The sequence below is a fragment of the Capsicum annuum genome, chromosome 1 (assembly GCF_002878395.1).
Source record: "Capsicum annuum cultivar UCD-10X-F1 chromosome 1, UCD10Xv1.1, whole genome shotgun sequence".
Classification (NCBI taxonomy): domain Eukaryota; kingdom Viridiplantae; phylum Streptophyta; class Magnoliopsida; order Solanales; family Solanaceae; genus Capsicum; species Capsicum annuum.
This window is the reverse complement of record NC_061111.1, coordinates 32,985,880-33,010,427: the sequence shown is the minus strand read 5'-3', so window position 1 is coordinate 33,010,427 and position 24,548 is coordinate 32,985,880. Positions and strand designations below refer to the sequence as shown.

General features: G+C 37.3%; 1 protein-coding gene across 2 annotated transcripts in view; it reads left to right on the top strand.

The window, feature by feature from the left end:
* Positions 1 to 3,625: 3,625 nt before the first annotated feature.
* The window catches only part of LOC107842561 (pentatricopeptide repeat-containing protein At5g10690), a 42,949-nt gene continuing 22,026 nt past the window's right edge, over positions 3,626 to 24,548 (top strand). Inside the window, exons 1-8 of one of the 2 annotated variants that reach the window (XM_016686470.2) lie at positions 3,626 to 4,030; positions 8,689 to 8,871; positions 9,000 to 9,132; positions 16,444 to 16,541; positions 16,659 to 16,820; positions 16,923 to 16,991; positions 17,341 to 17,476; positions 22,420 to 22,652. In XM_016686470.2, the coding sequence (XP_016541956.1) occupies positions 3,764 to 4,030; positions 8,689 to 8,871; positions 9,000 to 9,132; positions 16,444 to 16,541; positions 16,659 to 16,820; positions 16,923 to 16,991; positions 17,341 to 17,476; positions 22,420 to 22,652 (1,281 nt within the window). In that variant the 5' untranslated portion in view covers positions 3,626 to 3,763. Of the gene's footprint in view, positions 4,031 to 8,669; positions 8,872 to 8,999; positions 9,133 to 16,443; positions 16,542 to 16,658; positions 16,821 to 16,922; positions 16,992 to 17,340; positions 17,477 to 22,419; positions 22,653 to 24,548 lie in introns of both variants that reach the window. The other variant, XM_016686471.2, reaches the window with a different exon arrangement.

Below are 24,548 nucleotides of genomic sequence, written 5' to 3'. Positions count from 1 at the left end.
ATTATAAAAAAAATAGGCAAATAATATGTTAATCAATAGTACTATTGTAGCCGTCGTTTTAACATGCAAACAATTTGTCTTTTTTTTTTCTTCAGAAACGTGTAGTACTGGAAAAGCAACAGTATTGTTATTATTTTTTTTCTTTCAAAAAAAATGGAAAAATTAAAATCAATTTAATTTAATAATAAATTAAAATAATGTAATTGATCTAATCAATAATAATAAAAAAACTAATAATAATGCAAACAACTACTTTTACATGATTTTTTATTCACTAACTCTTATCAATAAAATTAAAACAAAATTAAAAATCATTCATTCTTCCGTGTTTACGGAACCATCACCAATCAAGTGATCAGTTTTTCCTTTAGGGTGCTCGTAAAAGTCTGCTACATCCAAGCATGTGATGTTAACATTATTTTCAGAGAGAAAGTTAGCCTCGGGATTTCTCTCTTTCTTCTTTAGTGATGCTTGATAAAGATCAACCAAGTGCTTGAGAGCACGACAATTACGTAAATAATGTCCTTTTTCACCACATCGGAAACAAGTAATTGCTTCATGTTTCTTATCTTTTCTCTTTTTATTAGATGAATGATTAACACTCGGAACAGGGTTTCTTTCTTGGTCATCACGACCACGTCCACGACCAGGGCCGCGACCTTTTCCATGCCTACCATGGTGAGTGTGCACATCATTCACCTCGGGGAATGGTGCAGATCCAGTTGGTCGGTTCTCGTAATTTTTCATCAACAAATCATTATTTTGTTCAGCCACGAGAAGATGAGAACTCAGTTCAGTATACTTCTTGAAACCTTTTTCTCGACATTGTTGCTGTAAGAGCACATTCGAGGCATGAAAAGTGGAAAGTGTCTTTTCTATCATATCATTATCATTGACCGTCTATCCACAAAGTTTTACTTGAGAAGAAATTCTGAACATGGTAGAATTATATTCATGAACAGACTTGTAATCTTGAAATCTTAGATGCATCCACTCATATCGTGCTTTCGGGAGGATGACCATCTTTAAGAGTTCAAACCTTTATTTTAGGCTATTCCACAATACGAGTGGATCCTTAGTACTAAGGTACTTAATTTTCAAAACTTCGTCAAGATGATGACGCAAGAAAATCATAGCCTTAGCACGATTTTGACTAGATATTGTATTTTCATTCTTTATGGCGTCTCCAAGACCCATAGCATCTAGGTGGATTTCAGCATCCAACACCCATAAAAGATAGTTCTTGCCCGAACTTTGAAGGGCAACGAACTCACACTTCGTAAGATTGTTAGCCATATGGAAAATGGAAGAAAAATAATAATACCTTAGCCTTAGCCTTCAAATTTAAGACGGTAGAGTCTCGTGCTGATAACGTGTTATAAAATAAGAAAGAATAAAGAAGAAGAGTAGAGAGAATAGAGAGAGTAATTCTTATTTCATCTCTTGAGGGATAATTAACAATGAAGGAAGCCCTTCTATTTATAGGGAGAATTTGCCCCTAGTTTCACACTAAAAGACAAATACATCAAATCCTAATAGACATCAAATAGATCTTGATAGACATTCACTGTAATTGATATATATCATAACATCAATAAATATTTATCTATCAAAATCACATAATAATTTATTATTTTAAACTTCATGAACAAACTAATATGACCAAAGAAAAATTCTCAATAAACAAATGTCGATCAAAATATATGATAATCTATTTTTGAAAACATAAAAGATATTCTAAAATTTTAGAAAACGGACCTCAAGTCACTATTAATTTTGTTTCTTCAATAAAAGCTATTATCAATATTTCACACAAAAAAAGACTTCTCATGTTACAATTATCTATCAAGAATACATAATAATTTAGTATTGTAAATTTATAGTTTTCCTCCCAAAATATTTATTTATTTGTTTGCTATAATATGAAAACAACAACAACAACAACAAATTCAGTATATCCCACAGTGTGGGGTATGGGGAGGGTAAGATGTACGCAGTCCATACCTCTACCTCCGAAGAAGTAGAGAGGTTGTTTCTGATATGCCCCAACTCAAGATAAAGGATAATAAACAAGGGGATGGATGACATAACCGAAATAAAGAATAGGAAATAATAGAATAAAATCACAGAAATATGAAATACGGGAAATAAGAGCAACACGGAATAAGAAAATAGAAACTAAGCAATAGAAAATAGGACACCCACCTAGTAGTGACATACACTCACATACCAAAGACACCTATGTACACTGTCCTATGATTACTAAATCCGGCTACACAAGAACTCTCATAACTGCTAGCTACAACCCACACACTAACACTAGCCTTCTACCCTAATCCTCGGTCTCCACGCTTTCCTATCTAGGGCCATGTCCTCAGTAAGCTGAAACTACTCCATGTCACATCTAATCACCTCCCTTCAGTATTTCTTCGGCCTACCTCTTCTCCTCCTAAAGCCATCCAACGCTAGCCTATCACACCTCCGAACTGGGGCATCCGCGCGCCTCTCATCACATGCCCAAACCATCTCAATCTTTCTTCCCGCATCTTGTCTTTCACCGAAGCCACTCCCACCTTATCCCGGATAATCTCATTCCTAACTCTGTCCCCTTTAGTAAGCCCACACATCCAATGCAATATTCTCATTTTCGCCACTTCAATTTTTGGATGTGAACGTGCTTAACTGGCCAACATTCCGCCCCATACAACATAGCCAGACGAACTGTCACTCTATAGAATTTGCCTTTTAGCTTAAGGGGCACCTTCTTATCGCACAACACTCCCGAGGCGAGCCTCCACTTCATCTAACCCGCTTCAATAAGGTTAGAAACATCCTCACTAATCTCACTATCCTTCTGGATCATAGACCCAAGATACTTAAAACTATCCCCCTTACACACTTCCTGGGAGTCCAACCTCACCACCACTTCGTCCTCTTGCCTCGAGTCACTAAACTTGCATTCCAAATACTCCGTCTTGGACCTACTCAACCTAAACCCCTTAGACTCAAGGGTTTGCCTCCAAACCTCCAATTTGTCATTCACCTCCTCCTCCCGCATTTCATCAATCAACACTACATCATCCGTAAAAAGAGAACACTATAATATGAAAAAAGAGAATAATATTAGGTAAGGAAAAAAGTTAGAGAATAACACCTCAATATAAAGAGACGTTGAGTTTGTCTTTGCTCCAGTGAATCATTCTTCAATAATTGTCTAGACCAAATTAAATTAGTATCGTGTTTCAATTAATACTAATACACTGCATACTTTATTTTAAAAATTATAACGATAATATAAAACGAATTGAAAAGAATTGTTGCACTTACAAAATTTCAAGTGACCAGGGACAATTTGTTTTTCATCTCAAGTCTATAAAGAATTTCTTTTCATATATTAATTCTTTTAATATCTTTTATAATAAATTTTAGGAGTTATAAATATAGATATAGATTATAAATTTAGATAAAAATATATGAATTAAATTAACATACTAATAAGCACTATAAAATGGAGAAACTTTAAAACGAATAAGCCAAAAAAAAAAAAAAAGGAAAACAAAAAAAACAAAGAAGAGACAAGAAAAAGTAATGGATATGTAGATGAGTATAAAATATTGGGAATCGTCCATTTACCCGCCAATTGTCTTTGTGTCTTCCACATTATCCATTAATGCCCAATTCCTTCTAAACACCTTCACTCTCCCCATTCTTACACTCCAATTTCCCCCAGAATTGCAGCCAGTAATCACATGTTAGTCTTTCTATGAAACAAATTCATGCTAAAATGCATCAATTTCAAGCCTTACCTGCTCATATTCATGCCAATATGGCTGTACTATTTCCTTCGAGAAAATTCTGTCAGCAGCAACGGAATCAAAATACTTTTCATAGACAGGCATCGTCGTCTTCGTTGCCGGTGTCGAGAAGGTATTATTTGGGCAGATTCAAAAGACGGTTACGTTCTGAACCTAATTTGAAACCGCTTACTTCTCGCATTGTTGATCTTACTCGCAGAAGGCAACTCCACCAGGTGTCTCTCTCGAATTACTCCTTTAGTTTCATATTACTTGGCCCCATTCACACGACACACTGCTTAAGAAAGCTTTGATTAGATTTATATTTTACTACCTCCGCTCCTAAATAGTTGTCATTTTAAAAATTCAAAATATAATTAGTTGTTTGTTTCTATTTTTATCTTTAGTTATAAGCATGGAGAGATATTAATATAGTGAACAAAAGAGAAGTATTAAATATAGATGATTAATAAATAAAGCCAATTTAGTCAAATTAGTTTCTAGTTAATGCTTTCCTTAAGGGGCGTGTAGATAAAAAATGTGGCGAGTATTTAGGAACAGATGAAGTGCTAAAATAACCTTATCAATGATGTTTTTGTACTCTAAATATGACTATTAATGCTTTATGTAGTTATTTAATATCAAGGTTAGTATGAGAAAGAAGTAATAAAACTCTCTTGATTTGTTAAAATGGATAAGTAAAATAAAACATCTATTAGGCACATGACCAAGTAAAATGAAATGGAGGGAGTATTACACAGGGTTACTTTTCCTCAGTTTCTACTCTTACCGCTTTAATTAAAAAAATGCCTTTAACTTTTAGTAACAAGAATGATATGTAGGAAGCTAAACAGAGAATATTTAAACTAGGGGAAAAAAGTGAAAAATTATGAAGACTGCATATGAATTTCAAATAATGTACAAAATTAACTGAAATGTCTAGGCATACCTGATTATTAATTTAGATTATTGAACTGAAACAGAACGTATGAGTTATGGTCAAAACATGTGCTTCTTTCAAAGAGCGAATATAAGGCTAGTCCAAGTACTAAGAAGAAATGCTTTCACTGTAGAAGCACTTCTTAAAGGCTAGCATTGATAAGACTTATCATTGTTATGGTGCAGTTCTCCCCTGATATAGAAACTTAGACAAGCAGTTAACGGCATGTAAACAGTAGCTAATGACCATTAATTCTCCAATTTTTATAGCACATAATCCTAATTTATCTTCTACTAGTACAAAAATTTCAATCCTCAAGGTGACAGATTCTCGAGTGCCACTCAGCTGATAATTTGGACAGTGATGTGTAAGACTTCCCACGTCATTTTAAAGAGAGATAATACATCAAAACCCCCGAACTTATCCTGACAACTTACTTTAGCACTTAAACTTTACGGATAATTATTTACCCCCTAAATCTTTTTGAAGTGATAATATACCACCTTAAAAATACAACACCACTCTCACTACGGAGAGTGTATTACACTTGCGCTACATCAGCACCACGTCAAAATTTATTTTTAAAAAAGTGATCCCACTAATTTATTTATTATACTATATTAAAAGAAAAAAAGAAAAAACCCTCCCCTCCCCCTCCCCCCACTAATTCCTTTCTTCTTCAAGCCCCCCCCCCCGCTTCTGGTAGCCCGCACCCCACCCCAGAATCCATTATAGTGTGAAGAAGTCGGCACCTTTCTTTAAAAAGTCATTAAAAACTCCAGCAATATAGTGTGAAGAAGAAGAAAAAAAGGCAAAAAAAAATAAAATCGAATCCCCAAACTGAAAAGGAAAGAAAGAAGAAAAGATTTACATCATGGGATCCAAAAAGCAAAAAAAAAGCATTGCTCAATAAACAGTTGGAGCAACTCGGTTCAATTACTAATTCCCCTTCTATAAAACTACTATCATCTTTAATTTCATTTTCCCCTTACAACATTTATGCTCATTTTATTAACACAAAGGGGTTAATTAACTCTTTTTCTTTCAGTTTTATTATTTGGGGTTTCTTTTTCATGGTTGATGAAAGAAGAAATATTTAAATCCATTTTTGAGTAGCCAATTGGAATAATGGAGATGGTGGGTTTGAAGAAGGAGAAAGGGGATTGGGTAAGCTGGGTAAGAATAAAAGAAAGGGGTGCGGGGGTGTGGGGGTGAGGGGTGAGGGGTGAGGGGTGAGGGGTGAAGGGTGTGTGGCATTGGAGAAGAAAGGATGTGATTTGGATATATAGGCTAAGAAAGGGTGTAATTTGAATATATAGGAGAAGAAAGGGTGTGATTTGAATATATATTATTATATAAAAGTGGGATTATTTTTTTTAAAAAATTAAAAAATGCGTTTTTTTTTAAATGCCATGTTATTATTAGGGTTTAAATTAATTCACTTTAAAGATATTAAGGGGGTAAATAAATGAAGGATAAGTTTAAGTGCTAAAGTAAGTTTTCGGGACAAGTTCGGGGGGGTTTTGATGTATTATCTCTTTTAAAGATTTTCCAGATAGATGTCCATTACATAGACGTGAATGAAGATCTATCAAAGGTTTTAATTTTGTAAGGTTTGTCTTTTAAAATGTTGATATAGGCTTGTTAAGGTTAGGGAGAGGAAGGGTTGTGACCTTGATCAAGTGAAGTGTATTAAAATGGAGGATGGTAGTGTGCTGGTGGAGGACGTGCTTATTAAGAGAAGATGACAGTTGTATTTTCATAGACTCTTGAATGATGAGGGGGATAGGGACATTGTGTTAGGGGAGCTGGAACACTCTGAGGGGTGTTGTGATTTCAGCTATTGTAGGCGTTTTAAAGTGGAAGAGGTCCGGAAGGCTATTTGCAAGATGCGAAGGGGTAGGGCGACGGGGCCTGACGAGATTCCTGTGGATTTTTGGAAGTGTACTGGCAAGGCTGGTTTAAGGTGGTTGACTGAGTTGTTTAATGACATCTTTAAGACTGCGAAAATGCCTGAGGCTTGGAGATGGAGTACTATGATCCCTTTATATAAGAACAAGGGTGACATCCAGAGTTGCAACAACTATAGGGGTATTAAGTTGTTGAGTCACACTATGAAGATTTGGGAGAGAGTGGTCGAGCGGAGGTTGAGGAGAATATTGTCTATTTCGGAGAATCAGTTTGGATTTATGTTCGGGCGCTTTACGATGGAGGCAATTCACCTAGTGCGGAGACTGGTGGAGCAGTTTAGGGAAAAGAAGAAGGACCTTCACATGGTGTTTATCGACTTGGAGAAGGCATACGACAAAGTCCCTAGGGAGGTTCTTTGGAGATGCTCGGAGGCGAGTGGGGTTCCTGTGGCGTACATCAGATCGATTAAGGACATGTATGACGGAGCAAAGACTCATGAGGACGGCGGGAGGAGATTCAGAGCATTTCCCTGTCTTGACAAGGTTGCATCAAGGATCGACTCTTAGCCCGTTTCTATTTGCATTGGTGATGGATGTGTTGATGCGGTGTATTCAAGGAGAGGTGCCTTGGTGTATGCTTTTTGCAGATGATGTAGTATTGATTGATGAGACGCAAGGAGGTGTGAATGATCAATTGGAGGTTTGGAGACAAACCCTTGAGTCTAAAGGGTTTAGGCTGAGTAGGAGCAAGACTGAGTATATGGAATGCAAGTTTAATGACTTGAGACAGGAGGACGAGGTGGTAGTAAGGTTGGGTTCCCAAGTTGCGTGTAAGAGGGATAGTTTTAAGTATCTCGGGTCGATGATTCAGGGGAATGGTGGGATTGATGAGGATATCTCCCATCGTATTGGGGCAGGATGGATGAAGTGGAGGCTCGCCTCGGGAGTATTGTGTGATAAGAAGGTGCCGCCCAAACTTAAAGGCAAATTCTACAGAGTGGCAGTCCGTCCGGTCATGCTGTATGGAGCGGAGTATTGGCTAGTCAAGAACTCCCATATTCAAAAACTGAAGGTGGCGGAAATGCGGATGTTGCGTTGGATGTGTGGTCTTACTAGGGGTGATAGGGTTAGGAACGAGATTGTCCGTGAGAAGGTTGGTGTGGCTTCGGTGGAGGATAAGATGAGGGAAATTCGGTTGAGATGGTTCGGGCATGTGATGAGTAGGGGCACGGATGGTTCGGGCATGTGATGAGGAGGGGCACGGATGCCCCAGTTCGTAGATGTGAGGGTTAGCTTTGGATGGTTTCAGGCGAGGTTGGGGTAGGCCGAAGAAATATTGGAGAGAGGTGATTAGACGTGATATGGAACAGTTACACTTATTGAGGACATGACCCTAGATAGGAAGGTTTGGAGGACGCGAATTAGGATAGAAGGCTAGTGCATGTGGGAGGGGCGTAGTTAGTAATTAGGGGAGCGTCGGGGTGGGGGTTGCCTTTGGTTCGTTAGCGTAGGGTATTACTTTATGGGTGTCTTGTTTCTGTTGTTCCATCTTGTTTCATGTTTTTATTATGAATTTGTTTATTACTCATTGTCTTGAGCCGGAGGTCTATCGGAAACAGCCTTGCTACTTCTTCGGAGGTAGTGGTATGGACTGCGTACATCTTATCCTCCCCAGACCCCACTGTGTGGGAATATGCTGGGTTTGTTGTTGTTGTCTTTTAAAATGTTGCCGATCTTAGCATCTTTACCTCATATTTTTAATAACTAGACTAACACTTTATGGGCACTTGGACTTAAATCTATCCGAATCATAATCTTGGCTATGAATTACTGTATAACTTTTTTTTTGTAGCTTGAATGTTTGAATTTCTTTTATGAAGCATAATTACTGTCTCCTTGTGGTGGAAGCGCCTTTTCGTACTGACAAGTCATCAAGAGGATGTAAAACAATGCTTTAGTATAAAACTAAACTGAACTGTTAATTTTGAAATATTTGATTTTCTTACTACTTGTTTTAACTCTCAGATTGCTCATTGATCTCTAGATTTTTGTGGAAGTTGAGATTGCGAAGAAAAGATATGGGCAGTTGAACACCATTGTGATGAATGCAGTGATGCAGGCTTGTGTTCATTGTGCTGATATAGAATCGGCCTTAAGGGTCTTCGATGAAATGTCAGGCCCAGAGGGTTGTGGTGTTGATAATATCACTTATGCTACACTTCTAAAGGTATTTGGACCACTGCGATTTCCCAATAATTACATGAAAGACTATGCCCTTTGAGTAGGTTATAGTCTGGAATAGTGGAAATTGAAGTATTTAACATATCTAAGCATGTTTAATATTTTTCCGCGAAGGGTTTGGGTGCTGCCCGAAGAATTGATCAAGCATTTCAATTACTTGAGGCTGTTGAACAAGGAACTGCTGTTGGAAGTCCAAAACTTTCGCCACCCCTTGTCAGCGGTCTGCTGAATTCTCTAATTGAAGCAGGTTAGTTTTTTCTACAAGTAAATAGAATTTCATTACATGCTTTTATTGTTCTCCAAGATTGTATTGCTGGTGCAAAATTTGGAGGCTGTAGGACTAACCCATTATCGCTATTGGATATGCACTACTTAAAGCAGGATGGTTAATCCCACAGCAGCTGAGCTATAAAAATTGTAGAGGTTTTTTATTACCATATCATATGTTTCCGAACCAACACTTTTTTTCTCTATCTAATTGATTGTTAGATTTTCCGAACCAAAGCTACCAAGTCCCAATGACATTGGGATTGAAGTTCTCGTAAGTAGGTGAACATGTGAATTCCGTAGCAACCTAAAGATGCACCGGTCTGTAGGTGTAAAACTGTGGTAAGTGAAGGTGTTAAAAGGAGACGGGATAGACCTAAAATCACATGGAAGGAAGTGATCTCAAAAGACCTACAAATGCTTGCTATCAGTGCAAACTTAGCTAAAGATAGAACATAATGGAATTAAAAGATCCTAATAGGTGTTAACTTTCTTTTTTTTTCTTTGAGTCAAAGGTAACCAATTGTATTAAACCATAACTTAGCACCTGCTAAGTTAAGAACTTTACAAAATCATACTTACAAACAAAAATCAGGGACCCCTATTCAAAAGTTGATCACTTAGGATTTAAATCTGCTATGTCTCCTATATCCCCCCACATATTCTGCTTACGCCAAAAAAAGAGCAGACTTAGACAACAACAATAACAAATCCAGTGTATTCCCACCTAGTGGGGTCTGGGGGGGTAAGATGTACGCAGTCCATACCTCTACCTCTGAAGAAGTAGAAAGGCTGTTTCCGATAGATCCCCGGCTCGAGGCACGAGATACCACACAAACACATAGTAAAGCACAGAAGCAGATTACATAATATAAATACGGCACCCATAAGTAATATAAAACAGAGGAGAGCAGAGGAAAGCACACAGATTCGTAATGAAACATGGAACACAGAACACGGAATCATAACAGGAATAAAACCCCCACCAAGTAATTCCCTACACTAGCGACCCAAACTGGCCCTAGTCCTCTGTCGTAATTCGCGTCCTCCAGACCTTCCTATCTAGGGTCTTGAACTGGATGAACTGTCTTGAATTCTTCTCTTTTCAAAATACCCACCATGATGACCTGGCACCAGTCTTCACCACCTCCCCCACCCACCCACCCACCCACCCACCCGCACTCCCAGCTACTTAGAAGTTTCAATTTTGAGCCAGACTTAACCCATTTAACACCCAAAATTCAAAAGAACATGTCTCTTAAATTTATATTTGTCTAGCAATGTTCATTGTTTTCAATCCTGTCCACATAATAGGCATCTTGAACAAATCTGAAGATCTCTTCTTTCTAGCTTTTATTGTGTTAAACAAGCTTTCTTAATCACAAGCAAGACAAAACATGATACTTTTCTAGGGATTGTTGTGCTCCAAAATTTCTTCCAAGTCCAGTTTGCTTAATTGGGCCTCTCTGGTTCATGTGCCAATATGCAGATTTGACTGAAAAATGCCTGTGCTATTTCATTTCCATCTGAGACTCTCTGATCTCTCAGATATACCACTGAAAGATTCCAGCAACTCTAACATTGCAGCAACATTCTCAATTTCCCAGTCATTAAGTGCTCTCCTGAAATTTGAATCTCACTTATTCCACATTTGATTGATGCTGGGATTACCTCGGAGACATATTGAGTACAGAGCATGATAAGTGATCTTTAAATTGTTTTGGCCAATCCAAGCTACCTCTTTCCTGTTGTCCAAATTGCAGTAATAGTGGGCAGACCTCGGATGAAGTTGAAGTCGTCATCCCACTCTGGTGAGTACAACTATAAAAGAGCCTACTGATCCTAGATGCAATATTTCAGTTGTTCTCCTTCATCCTTTTGAATTATCCCCATAGAGAGGGGGATCCACAAGTTCCACCTCTTGTATTAACTTGGTGAACCCCTTTTGTAATTATTGAATCTGGCAATAAAATCTTTTCATTGATGTGTCTGTTAATGTTCTACAAACTACCCATGGACCCCCCCTGCAGTTCCTTTATAACTGCTAGCTCATTCCATAGGTCCATCCTCTTCTGTTCATTATTTGGGGCATAAGCTCTCCAGACAAAACCCTCCCAAAGCTGGTCATTGTGTGTTTCAACTTGAAGGATAAAGAGAACTCCCTTTATGAACCTTCTTAAATTTCCGATCTCTATTGTCCAAAAGTGTGATTGTACCTCTACTCCTACTCTGCTATTAGTTCCTCAAATCCTACCCATTTATTACCCCAAAGTTGATGGACGGAATTTGTTTCCGGTCCTCCCAATTTGATTTTTTGCAGGTAGTAACATATGCTCTCCAAGAGTTGAAAGTTACCATATTATCCCCCATTTGCCCTGTTGTTCATTTCATAATGATTGCAATGATGATAGCTCAATTCCTGTATTGACAAAAGAAACAGAGACTATAGGAAGACCTGATTACAGACCAAACTGGGACCAAATAGAACTTGGGAAAATTCTCAAAGATCTTGCCAAAAAAGGTTGTCGAGAACTGAGTGGGATGTGACATTTTGTTGGAAACTCAGCAGTAATTTGCTGAAGATCCTGAAACTTGCTAGATAAGATCATAGGTTAGGGTGTCTGAAACATGGAATAAAATTGTTGGAAGGTGAGAAATCTAGGGATCTTACCGGAATACTTTCTGAATCATCAAACTCACTGGTCTCTCACCAGATATTCTGAAAAATAGTTGAGTAGAGTCGCCTATTTGAATCGACTCGCAAGGCACCAAAAACTATGATGATAATGTGGCCAACACTGAAAAAACAAAAATTCTCACAGGAAATGGACTTTGGAATCACTTGAACTAGGGTTCTAGTGATAATAATGGCCCAGAGCTTAAGTAAAGTTTGAATGATGCTTCGATTTCCAAGGAGCTAAAAGGTCATTGGAAGTGGAAGGTGGGCAAAAGAATGTCACACATGTCGGCATGTGTGGGCTTGTCATTCAGCCTCATCCTGTTTGGGCGACCTTGAGGGTGCACATGAGACTTTGATTAGAATGTGGCTTCTAGGTTTATGCTCCCACAATAGTTTTACTCCTTGTACTTGTGTTGGTTTCTGCACAACATCGTGTAAACAATGAAAAACAAATTTGACTATCACCAGAAAATTCTGCGACAATTATAATTTCCATTTCCAAATATTGCTGGTCATTGTACTACAATATTAAGATCTATTTTTCATCTTAGCTCTTATACCATGTGAGAGATAAGAAGAAATTGAGGAAATGAAATGAGATTTTATTGAAGACATGGATCTGCTGGATTTACAATTAGGAGGAGGGGTTTTCACTTGGTTCATAGGAGACAAAAACAATGCTGCTTCTAGAATTGATAGAATTTTAATTTCTAAGGAATGGGATGACAGTTTTAGCACAATTAAACAGGTGGTGTTGCAGAGGTTGTGCTCAGATCACAACCCCATTGCTCTACAATGTCGAGTATGGGGATCACAATAAATCCTATTTCAAGTTTGGTAACTGGTGGTTGAATACAGAGGGTTTTGTGGAAAGAGTCAGAGGATGATGTGAGTCTTTTGTTTTTGCCTGAAAGCCTGATTACATCCTGCAATGTAAATTAAAGGCTTTAAAAGACAAACTGAGAGAGTGGAGCAACACTAGTTTTGATAATCTAGGAATGCAAAAAGTTCAAATATTGAGCCAGTTAGCCATTCTGGATGAAGTAATAGTGAATAGAACCTTAACAGAAGAAGTTAGCTCTGAAGGTATCTCTTCTAATTGATTATGAAGAGCACCTTAAAATTGAAGAGATAGCATGGAGACAAAGATCAAGGGCACTTTGGTTGAAAGAGGGGGATAGAAACACTAGCTATTTTCATAAAATAGCCAATGCACACAAACGAAGCAACAATATAGACCAATTGATGATTCAAGATGCACCAGTGATGGATCCAGAGAGATCAGAGGAGAAATTATTGGGGTCTATCAGAACTTGTATTCTGATAAACCAGGGTGGAGGCCTTCAAGCAGCCTGATCAATTTCCCCATGATTACTGAAGATGGAATAGAAGTTCTAGAAGAGGAATTTGAGGAACAAGTAGTGTTCACATGTTTGAAGTTGTGTGCCATGGACAAAGTTCCTGGTCCAAATGGCTTTACAGTGGGGTTCTACATCAAATGTTGGGATGTAGTTAAAAAAGATATCATGGAAACCTATAAGAATTTCCATGCGCATGGTATCTTTGAGAGGAGTTTCAATGGCACATACATTGCCTTGATTTCAAAGAAGACTGGAGCTAAGGAACTGAGAGATTTTAGACCTGTCAGTCTTATAGGCAGTGTTTGCAAATTGCTTTCCAAGGTGTTGACAGAAGATTGACGAGAATTGTGGATAAGCTGTTAGATCATCAACAAATGTCGTTCATTAAAACAGACAGATAACGGTTGCCATCTTAATTGCAAATAAGGTAGTTGACTCTAGAATTATTCTGGGAAAGACAGGAATTCTGTGCAAACTCGATATTGAGAAGGCATATGATCATGTAAATTGGAACTTTTTGTTGAAAATGCTCTCATGTATGGGTTTTGGAAGAAAGTGGATTCTTTGGATAAGATATTGCATCTCCATTGTAAGATTTTCAGTCTTTATCAACGGATCACCTGAAGGTTTTTTCCTACTCAAAGGGGCTTAGAAACAGCCTCTAGCAGAAATGCAAGGTAAGGCTGCGTAATACACCCTTGCGGTGGGGCCCTTCCTCGGACCCTGCGCATAACGGGAGCTTTAGTTCATCGGGTTGCCCTTTAAAGGGGTTTGAGACAAGGGGATCCTGTATCTCCTTTCCTCTTTATCATTGTCATGGAGGGCCTAAATAACATGATAAAGGCGGCTAGAAATAGTGATCATCTCAGAGGTTTTGGGGTAGCCACAAGCGAAATCTCAAGCCACAATACCAACACGGAAGTCACTCACCTCCAATATGCCGATGATACCTTTATTTTTTGTGATGCTGATGAAGGGCAACTACTGATTTTGAGATCAATCTAGTGCTTTGAAGATGTTTCTGGATTTCATATCAACCGGAGGAGAAACAAGTTGTTCCTTATTAATGATGTGCCTAATATGGTGGAATTGTCTTGGATTATGGGAGGGGAAGTAGGCACCCTGCCTACTATGTACTTGGGGATGGCTTTAGGTGCTAAGTCAAAGGCCATGAGCGTTTGAAACTCGGTGATTGGAAAGTGTGAGAAAAAGCTAACTAGATAGAAATCTTAGTATATCTCCGTAGGAGGCAGAGTCACTCATTAATTCTGTTTTAGATGTTCTCCCAACATACATGATGTTTATATTTCGCATTTTCGATGGAGTGATACAAAGATTAGACAAAATCGGGAGAGATTTTCTGTGGAAAGGGATTGAGGAAAATGACTCTACTGTTCAGCACTTGGTCAAATGGAACAAGGTTCTTTGGGGAAAAAGGCAAGGAGGTTTAGGAGTAAGGAATCTAAAACTACAAAGCAAGGCACTACTCACACTGAAATGGTTATGGAGATATTCACAAGAGCCCCAAGCGTACTGAAGTGAAGTTATCAAAGCTACATATGGAGAGGAGAACAAGTGGGCGACTAAAGAGGGTTTTACACCCTATGGTTTAAGTTTATGGAGGTCTATTAGAGTTTTTTTGCCTTTTCTGAGAAATAACACAACTGTCAGGGTAGGTAATGGAATTAAACCTTCCTTTTGGGAGGACAAATGGTTGGGTCCCTCTAGTTTAAAGAATCCGTTTCCCGAGTTATATGGGTTGACAGTTCAGAAACAAATGAGCCTAGCTGACAGTTGGGACACAACAAGGTTGGAACATTCAGTTTAGAAGAAATCTAAATGATTGGGAAGTTGAAACTGTGATAGAATTCTTCAAAACATTGGATGTGTTCAAAGGAACACATGATGAGGTTGATAGATTATGGTGGAAGAAAGATAGCAAATGCATGTTTAAGGTGAACTCAGTATACAAGTGATCTAAGAGGGACAACAGTTACCACAATGGTCATGAAAACAATTTGGAAACCAAAAATCCCTTTCATGGTGGCATGCTTCACTTGGCTACTGGCAAGAGAAGCAGTACTAACACAAGAAAATCTCAATAAGAGGAAATTCTCTATGTGTTCTAGGTGCTACTTATGTGGAGAAGAGATTGAGAAAGTTAGCCAATCTGTTTTCTCATTGCAGGATTACAACTCAACTTTGGAGGATCTTTATGAGTCTTTCAGGGTTTTGAGTGGGCAATGCCTAACAAAATCACTGAACTTCTCTATAGTTGGGAAGAGGTAGTTGTGAGAGCTGCAGACCGAGACAGTGGGAGGATTATCCCTGCCTGTATCTGGTGGACAATTTGGAAAGAGAGGAATGCTAGATGTTTTGAGAGCAAAAGCTGTGATCTACAGAAGATCAAACTTAACTGTATCAATTTTTATTGTTTCTGGTGCAAACAGATATACCTAGAGGACACTGTATCAATTATAGAGATCCTAGGTTCTTGCTAAGTTTAGATTCAATTATCATGTTCTCTTTGCTAAGTTGTAAATATGGTTTTCAGTACCACCTAAGTACTGATTTTAGTCAATATATACAAATGTTACCTTCTCCAAAAAAATAAAAAATAAATATACATTAGTTAATTTATCTGGTAAGATACATGAATACATACAATACAGTATTGCATCTAAGCATAACCATTTAATATAGATACAAGACCTTTTATGCAACAATTTGAGATATTCTGCCACTAGCCTCGGTGTAGCATCATGTATCACGTGGGGCCTTTTCCAGAATTAGATGACTATGAGTTTGTGGAAGAAAATAAAACAAGAGGAGAGACTCTTTTTCATTGTTCTTTACTTTCTCTACTAACTTGTCATTTTATTTCCCTTCTTTTTTCTTGAATGTCTCCACACAAATGCCAGGTGGAGAGCTTTTGAAGGGGTGGAGATGATCTTTGCTCATCTGTGAAGTAGTCTCAGATCCCTTGTTTTCTTTTGGTGCACCCATGTAGTTCCTGTTTGTATAGAGGATTGGGTGTCTTTTGAGCGAACCATATTTTGTAGGTTTTTCCTTTTCTGGTATACCCTTTGTATACGGCCAAGATGACCTTGTTATTGTTAATGAAATTTTTACTTGATAAAAAAAAAACAAATGTCAGTTGGTGCTTTATTATCTGATATAGTTGCTTGTGTCAAGATTAGTGTCTTGGCTTACTTAATATACCTCCTTTACTTCTGCTTTTCTAGTGCAGGGGATCTACGCCGCGCCAATGGTCTTCTTGCACGATATGGTTTTGTACTTCACGAGGGCGGATATCCACTCGTCTTGGTCTACAACTTATTGATGAAGGTCTGCTGCTTTACCCACTAGTTTAACTTCTGGATTTGTTGGATTTCTGAATTTATCATTCTTTCTAAAAATTTCATACATCGAATTCTTTCTCAGAGCCATTTTCAAAAATTTCAGGGGTACATAAGCACCGGTTTTCCTGAGGCAGCATTAAGTTTGCATGATGAAATAATAAGACATGGATTGAACCTAGACAAGCTCACATATAATACACTAATCCTAGCATGTGTGGAAGCTGGAAAGGTGGATGCTGCAATGCAGTTCTTTGAGGGCATGAAGGTTTATCTCTGAACTCGAAAGGCCAGTTTGGAGCCTCATAATTTGTTAATGATATTGCACTCATTATTGTTATTTGAAGAAGTGTATATTTGGCTGATGCAGGATAGAGCACAAACTGTTGATGGTGATAACATTTTTCCGGATGTAGTTACCTACACTACGTTGCTAAAGGTGCGTGTGCTTGATGCCTTTTATATACAGTTAAATATCATTCTTTTGGAGTTCCTACTATGGAAATGAGATAAATAGATGTTGGATAAAGTGAAAAATGGTTGAGAGTCTGAGATGTTGTGCTATTGATATTAATTCCCTTTTACTCTAACGAAGTTATATATCTTCTGCTATACTGCTTTTCCATTAAATTCACAGTATAGTAATTCTTTCACCATATAAGTTTTAAGGTAAAAGATGCAACTGAAGCTTTTCCAGAAACCTGTATAATCTTACATTTAATATTGATGAATTAGTTTTTTTGCTGTCATTTCTTGTTAGTGTTTAGAATTTCTGCTCCCTTTTGTAGGGTTTTGGTCATGCACAGGATATTCTTTCAGTTCAAAACATTGTCATGGAAATGAAATCATCCAGCAACTTGCATATTGATCGAGTTGCTTACACTGCAACCATTGATGCCTTCTTGAATTGTGGGACAATAAAAGGTATGCTTTATGCAGATATTACTAAAACTTCTACAACTCAGGGTTGTGAATGTATATTTAATATCTCATGTCAATTCCAAATGACAATAAGCATGTGGTGGCTATCACTGGTGAAACTGAAGTAACATTTAACGCAAAATCGCACATATTGAATCTTAGCATCTACAGAAAAGGGTCTTAAAGGCATGGAGTTAAGACAAATTGCTTCCACGAGAAATTTACATGTCTTAAAGGCATGGAGTTAAGACAAATTGCTTCCACGAGAAATTTACTGTGTATGTCATGTGAATGTTGTTTCTATCCATGTGAAAGTATATCAGTTTTATTGAGTTCCTCCTCCATTCGGAATTTGATTAGCTGATTCAGATCACAAAGACCAAACTGATCAGTTTGGTAATCAACTTTACATGTTAATTGGTATGTCTTTTTGAAACAAAATTTATAGATTTAGAAGCAACATATAAACCTTTTTATTTTGAAATGAAAGTGACATATAAACTTACTGGGGACTGCATGCCAATGTAGGGATAAGTGTGAGATTTAGTGAACATCCTTCTTAGAAATTCCCTAATTTGCCTGAAATTTATTTTACCAGAGTAGCATGCAATGATATGGACATGAATTAGGTGGAATGGTTAAAGAAATTCCATATACCCCAGCACAACTTTGTTGGGATTGAGGCATAGTAGTTTTTATAGAGATCATGTACAGAATAAAAACAAGAGAAACGTACTAAATTCTTCAAGTTAAGTAGGAAATTTTTAAAGAAAAAGACATAAAACAAGCATTTATAGATAATCTTCTCCTTAACTAAGTGATGGTGCAATTATAATTGTGATGGTTTGTGGATTTCCAATGTCCTCTGGTCCTAATATAATTCTCAAGCTTTACTTATGGCCTAAAGTAAGCTAAAAACCAAGGCCATCGGGGTTGCTTCAGCAGCAAAGATAGTACACCGTGGGATGTATATTAGGTGCAGATCATGAGGTTCTGGACTAAGGCCTCATTTGTTTTACTAAGATTAAGATGTATGAACCTGAATATTACGATGTATTTTAAGATTAAGACGTTGCATTGAGATATGCTAAATAATTAAGATTGTTTATGTTTTTCAACATCTGATGTATAAAACTTGTCTTTATTCAAAAATAACAAACATAAAATTCAAATAAACAATAACTAACGCTATATCAACAAATATTTTAAATTTTAAAAACTATATGGTTGGTGGTGGATATGGTTAACAATGGCATTTGTGGGTGCCAACTGACGACTTATTTGGATACTTTTCCCCTCATTGTATTGTAAAATTATTTTGAATACAATATTTGTTATCGTTGTTACTTAAATTTTAATGTATCATATTATTAAATTCATTGTTATGTTAATGACGAAAAGTCTCGTTTTATGTAACAGTATGATCGTATCGTTACCTTAATTTTTTCTAATAATACACAACTTTGGGTCGTGCTTAGCATAGGCAACCTTTACTAATAACTTAGAAACAAGGGTGCATGACCAACTATATCAATCAAATTACAAAGTACACATAAATTGTATTATTATGCTGTCATATATCCAATGCTTTTAGCTTGAACAAACAGCTAATCATCGAGCATTCTCCATGATACTCTGGATAAAACCTCCAATAGAAGTGTAAGAAGAGCCACCTTCTATGGTTGCTACTCTGCTCTTCTCCTTCATCTCTTTTACTTTATTCGGATTTTATTTTCCGGGTACATAAGTTCCCTTATTGCTTTCTCAACCTCCTCTGCTTTCACTATAAATTCTTGATCCATCGTCACTTTCGGATCCTTTCTGTAATCCATTTTAATCTCGCGTGCCATTGCCAAATCCTTAACCAATTGAAATGCATTCGCTTGCTGCTCTGCGTACATTGGCCAAGTAGCCATTGGCACTCCAAAATAAATGCTTTCCAAACTCGAATTCCCACCCACAATGTGACACAAAGCCTCCCACTGCTTTGTGCGATAAAATTGCCAACTGAGGTGCCCATCCTATCACCTGTAGGTAAATAGTAGAAATGGAAATAATAAAATGCAATGATTAGCAAGTAACAATAGTGAAGTGAGGATGTGAAAAAAAAATGGTACACTATGGGCCTGTTTGGATAGGCTTATAGCTTTTGGCTTAATAAGCCATAAGTTAAGGAATTCTAACTTATGACTTCTTGGTTTGTTTAAGAGCACTTATTTATTTTACCTCAACACCACAAAAGTGTTTAGAAGCACTTAAAATAAGCCAATCCAAATAGGCTCTATAAAAGGCATTGTCTTCAGGTAAATTTTCTATCTAGATAACAAGTGACAACGTACTCCCAAAAGATAACATTATGAAAAATTGGATATGCTGTTCAAGTTTTAGTATTGGGAAACTTTCAAGAACTTTTTGGGAAGTTCGTGGTAGAAGAGATATTTTTTTGACCTTTCGGTAGGTGTACTAAAATAGGATACAATGATTACCTCTTAAATGGCCATCAAATATACATTTGTCCCTATGACAAGTCAAAAATAACAACATTCCCACTATATTACACGAGTGGGTTTTAGGGAAGGTGAGGTGTACGCAGACCTTACCCGGGACCTTTGTGGGGTAGAGAGGACAAGTGCAAAATAAATACACAAAAAATGTAAAGGTACAACTGATAAAAAAAAGAAGAGTAGCTTTCCTTGTTGACTTTTATCAATTTACCTCCTCCTGTCACTGTCTTACTGGCCAAACATATTCAGCAATCTGTTAGGAGTCCATCAGTGCTTCCCTGGTCTACGTTTTAAGTCCTTAGAAAGTGGTTTCACAAAAAACATCAGTGCTTGAAAAAAGAAATTTTTCATCATGATTTTTTCCTATTTGATTTTCCGACAATCAGACCACATTTACAACAACAACAACAAACCCAGTGTATTCCCACATCATGGGGTTTGGGGAGGGTAAGATGTACGCAGTCCATACCGCTACCTCCGAAGAAGTAAATCAGACCACATTTAAGTTTTAGAATTTCTAAATTCAAACCCTGAGAGGTTTAGTTTTAGATTTCAGATCTGTGCATTAGTATTGAAAAGTTATCTAGTCAAATAATGAGCTTTCAGTTTAAGAAAAAAGATTTTTAAATTAACTAAAAAACTTTTAACTGACTGGGAGATCAGGAAACAAGAAATGGGATCTTAAGAACCTTCAGAAGAAAGGTTAGACAAACTCCAATGTTCCATTAAAAATGATAACTTCATATAACATGCTACTGAAGAAATACAGCTACGATAGATCTACTGTTTATTTGGTGAGATCAGTAGGAGATTTCACAGTTTTAGTTCATTCAGAATAGAGTAAAAGTAACTGTGTTAAGGTTTTGACAAGCACTAAAAACTAGCTAGAGTGCAGAAAACATTGGTAAGTTTTGTTGGGCAAGATTCTTTCCGCAATGATTAACTTTATGAGAAGTTTAAAGCATTTATGGCAGGGAGGCTTCAGTCCACATCATGGTTGTACTTTTAAGAACAAAACCATGAGCCCAATAGGGATCTGGGATGAAATGGAGAGTATCACCACTCACACAACAGTATACCAGACATTTTTTTGATCCAGTAATAACTACAATATATCAGACATATGCATGGTACTTGTTGCTAGGCCTCCTGGTTGTCACAGATCAACCATTAGTATATACAGAAGAAGGGGTCAATGAGTCTCGACCACAGTTCATTCTGTTGGCATTCTGATATCTGGGGGTTGTCCCACATTATTAACTGAAGTGTGATCAATGCCTTCATAAGGGAGAGGAACATGTCAGTTTACATAAGTGCCTTATATAATGGAAAAACTCCAAGGACAATGGGTACCTCTGGTAATACCTCTCATTTTGCAAATAGATGCAATCCATTAAGATCTATCATCATTTAGGAATTGAGTATTGTCCATTTTGAGAGAATTAGTAATTGCTTAGGTGTTTGTTGTTATTGGTAGGAATATGTGTCACATTCCTTTTTTTTTTTCTCGTTGGGAATATGTCTAGAATCTCGTATAGCTAGTTTATAATATTACTTTGTGGATGTCTATAATAAGAGTGCTCGGTTTGTATCTGTGCCTGTATTTTTATGTTTTTTGTTTGTTATATTGTTATCTATCCTGAGCCGGGGGTTTATCAGAAACAACCTCTCTACTTCATCTGAGGTAGTGGTACGGATTGCGTACATTTTACCCTACCTAGATCCCACTTTGTGGGAATACACTGGGTATGTTTTTGTTGTTGTTGTTGCACAAAAAAGAAAAAAAATAAGGAATCTGGAAAATATTCCCAAATTCCTATGCCTCTAGACTAATGACTTTTTATCAACATTAATTTATGTGTTTAGACTGATATGCAAATAGATGCGCAAAATCACTCCAATGTGGTGACTTACCTCTCAATGGAGTGTGTTTTCTGTAGTATGAATATGCAGCATATCCATCTCCTAAGAAGTTGAAAATCTCCATTTTGTGGAGATTCATGCTGAAATGCAAAAATCAATGTGCGCTCTCATGTAGTTTAATTCTCTTCCTAGTAGGTTATACGGTTTTGTTATTGCTGATAAGTCTGATAATTCCTCCTTGAATGACTAAAGCTGCAAGTTGTAAATCCCATTGCTTAATTATCCATACTTACTATCCTGAATTTCACTCGTAAATGTCTGTGTTCTCCTTTGTATCCTTCGTTATAGTTATCCATCTTATATTTTTGGCTGCATGAACTACTTCGATAAAAGAAACAATGTAGATGTTGATCGCTTAAAAGAAAGAAAGTATATCTGCAGTGCAACTTGAGTAATATTTACCCCCGTACTGTCAAAACTTGTTGATTATACCCAAGAATATGCTATCAATGCGTTGATGGTTTTTCTTCTACCTCCACTGTCACTTTGCATATTGAATATTTGTGCACAAAATGATAGGTGCTCTGACTGTGTATGGGGAACTAGTGAAGAAAGCTGGAGAAGATTCCAGCTTGAGGCCAAAGCCTCATCTATTCCTTGCTCTGATGCGCGCTTTTGCGGTTAGAGGAGAGTATGAAATGGTTAAAAAACTGCATCGGCGCATGTGGCTGGATTCATCTGGAACAATCACCTCTAAAGTTAATGAAGAGGCTGATCATCTCCTAATGGAGGCAGCATTAAAGGATGGGCAGGTACTTTCTGCATACATTTGGTCTTGATCTTGAAGTCCTTATACACCAGCTCAAGTAAGTCAAGAGTGTTATATGTGTTCCACTTTCCCTGTAAATCATCTTACTGGACTGTTATTTATGTTCCACTTTCCCTGTAAATCATCTTACTGGACTGTTATATATGTTCCACTTTCCCTGTAAATCATCTTACTTGGACTGTTATATATGTTCTACTTTCCCTGGAAATCATCTTACCACTATTTCATTGACATTGTTGTTGATTAACGTAAAGAAGAGGTTACATTTAGTGACGTGGACAAAATTACCTTTTAAATTAAAAGATAGGAAAATAAGTTGGAGAAATCAAATGTTGTGGAGTAGAAAGGAGGATAAATCCGCCAAGTGGAGACACCTGAAGCAAGTCGGAAACGAAGTATATGAAAACCTTTTCGTTGATATTATTGTCATGGCCCAATCTTAACCATCAATGTGTTGTCTGCTTTGGCCGATTTCTTTGGGCCACCTCAAGGCTTTTGGGCTTCACAATTGTCTCCGGGGAGCCTCAAGGGTTCAAGTTGAGCAGTATTAAGACAAAGTACTTAGAGTGCAAATTTAGCGACGTTACCCATGAGGCAGATATGGAAGTGAGAGAGTTTTACGTATCTTGGGTTTATAATCCAAGGAAATGGTAAGATCGAAGAGGATATCACACATCAAATTGTAGCGGGGTGGATGAAATGGAGGCTCGCATCCGTTGTATGTATTATAAAATGTGTTACCAAGTCTTAAAGGTAAGTTTTATAAAGTGATTGTTAGACTAGCTATTTGTATGCGATGGAGTGTTGGCCAGTCAAGAACTAACACGTCCAGAAGATGAAAGTAGTGAAATGATGATCTTGAGATGTATGCGTGGATACTATACGAGATAGGAGTAGGAATGAAGATACACAAACAAGGTGGGAGTGGCTTCAGTGGTGGACAAGATAAAGGAAACGAGGTTGAGATGGTCGGGCATGTCCAATTAGAAAATGTGAGAGGTTGGCTATGGTGGGTCTGAGGTAGAGGTAGGTCGAAGAAATATTGAGGAGAGGTGATTAGCCAGGACATGACATGCATGGCACTAGATAGGAGGATTAGAGGGCGAGGATTAGGGTAGAACGTAGTAGGTAGTCGCGCGATGTCTAGTTTCCTTATCAGTGGTATATTATTTCTTTATTCTAGTACTTTCTTAAACTTCAAGTTTATTATTATATGTCGTTTCCTTTCCTTCGATTATCATGTTATTTGTTGTTTTTTACTGGTATTCTATATTGTATTTCCTTTTCCTATTTGTTTGATATGCTTTACTAAAGGTAAAATGGTTTAATGGACCCTTGTAGTTGTATGTGTTTGTATTCTGGGACCTCCTGCTAACAACTTTGCCAACTAATTCCTTAAATTTAATAAAACATAATATTTTAAACCCTTTTTTTGACTGCTCATCCTTTGGCATTTTTGACCAAAGTGCGTGTGATATATGCACAGAGGGTGAACCCTGATTTATTTTTATTTTTTTCTTTTTAAAAAAGACAAATAAGCTAAAAAAAATAGTTCCTCCACCTTCCATTGTTGTTCACTGCAATGTTTTTTCTCCATCCCCATTTTTTCTTCTTTCTCCATCCATTCAAAGTTTAAGTGGGATGGTAGCTCTTGCTAAAAATAAGATGAGAAAGTGAGTAGCCATTTGGACCATCAAAATTCGGTCGGAAATACACTAAATCTGTCAGAAAAAAACTAGTGGAGTTCAAAATTCCACCAGTATTGGGGTCACAGAGGTCACAGGAGAACACCACAGTCACCTTCCTTCCATTAAAATCAAGACACCACTAGACTCTACTCACCGACAAAATACACCATTGTTGCTACTTTTAGGTGTCT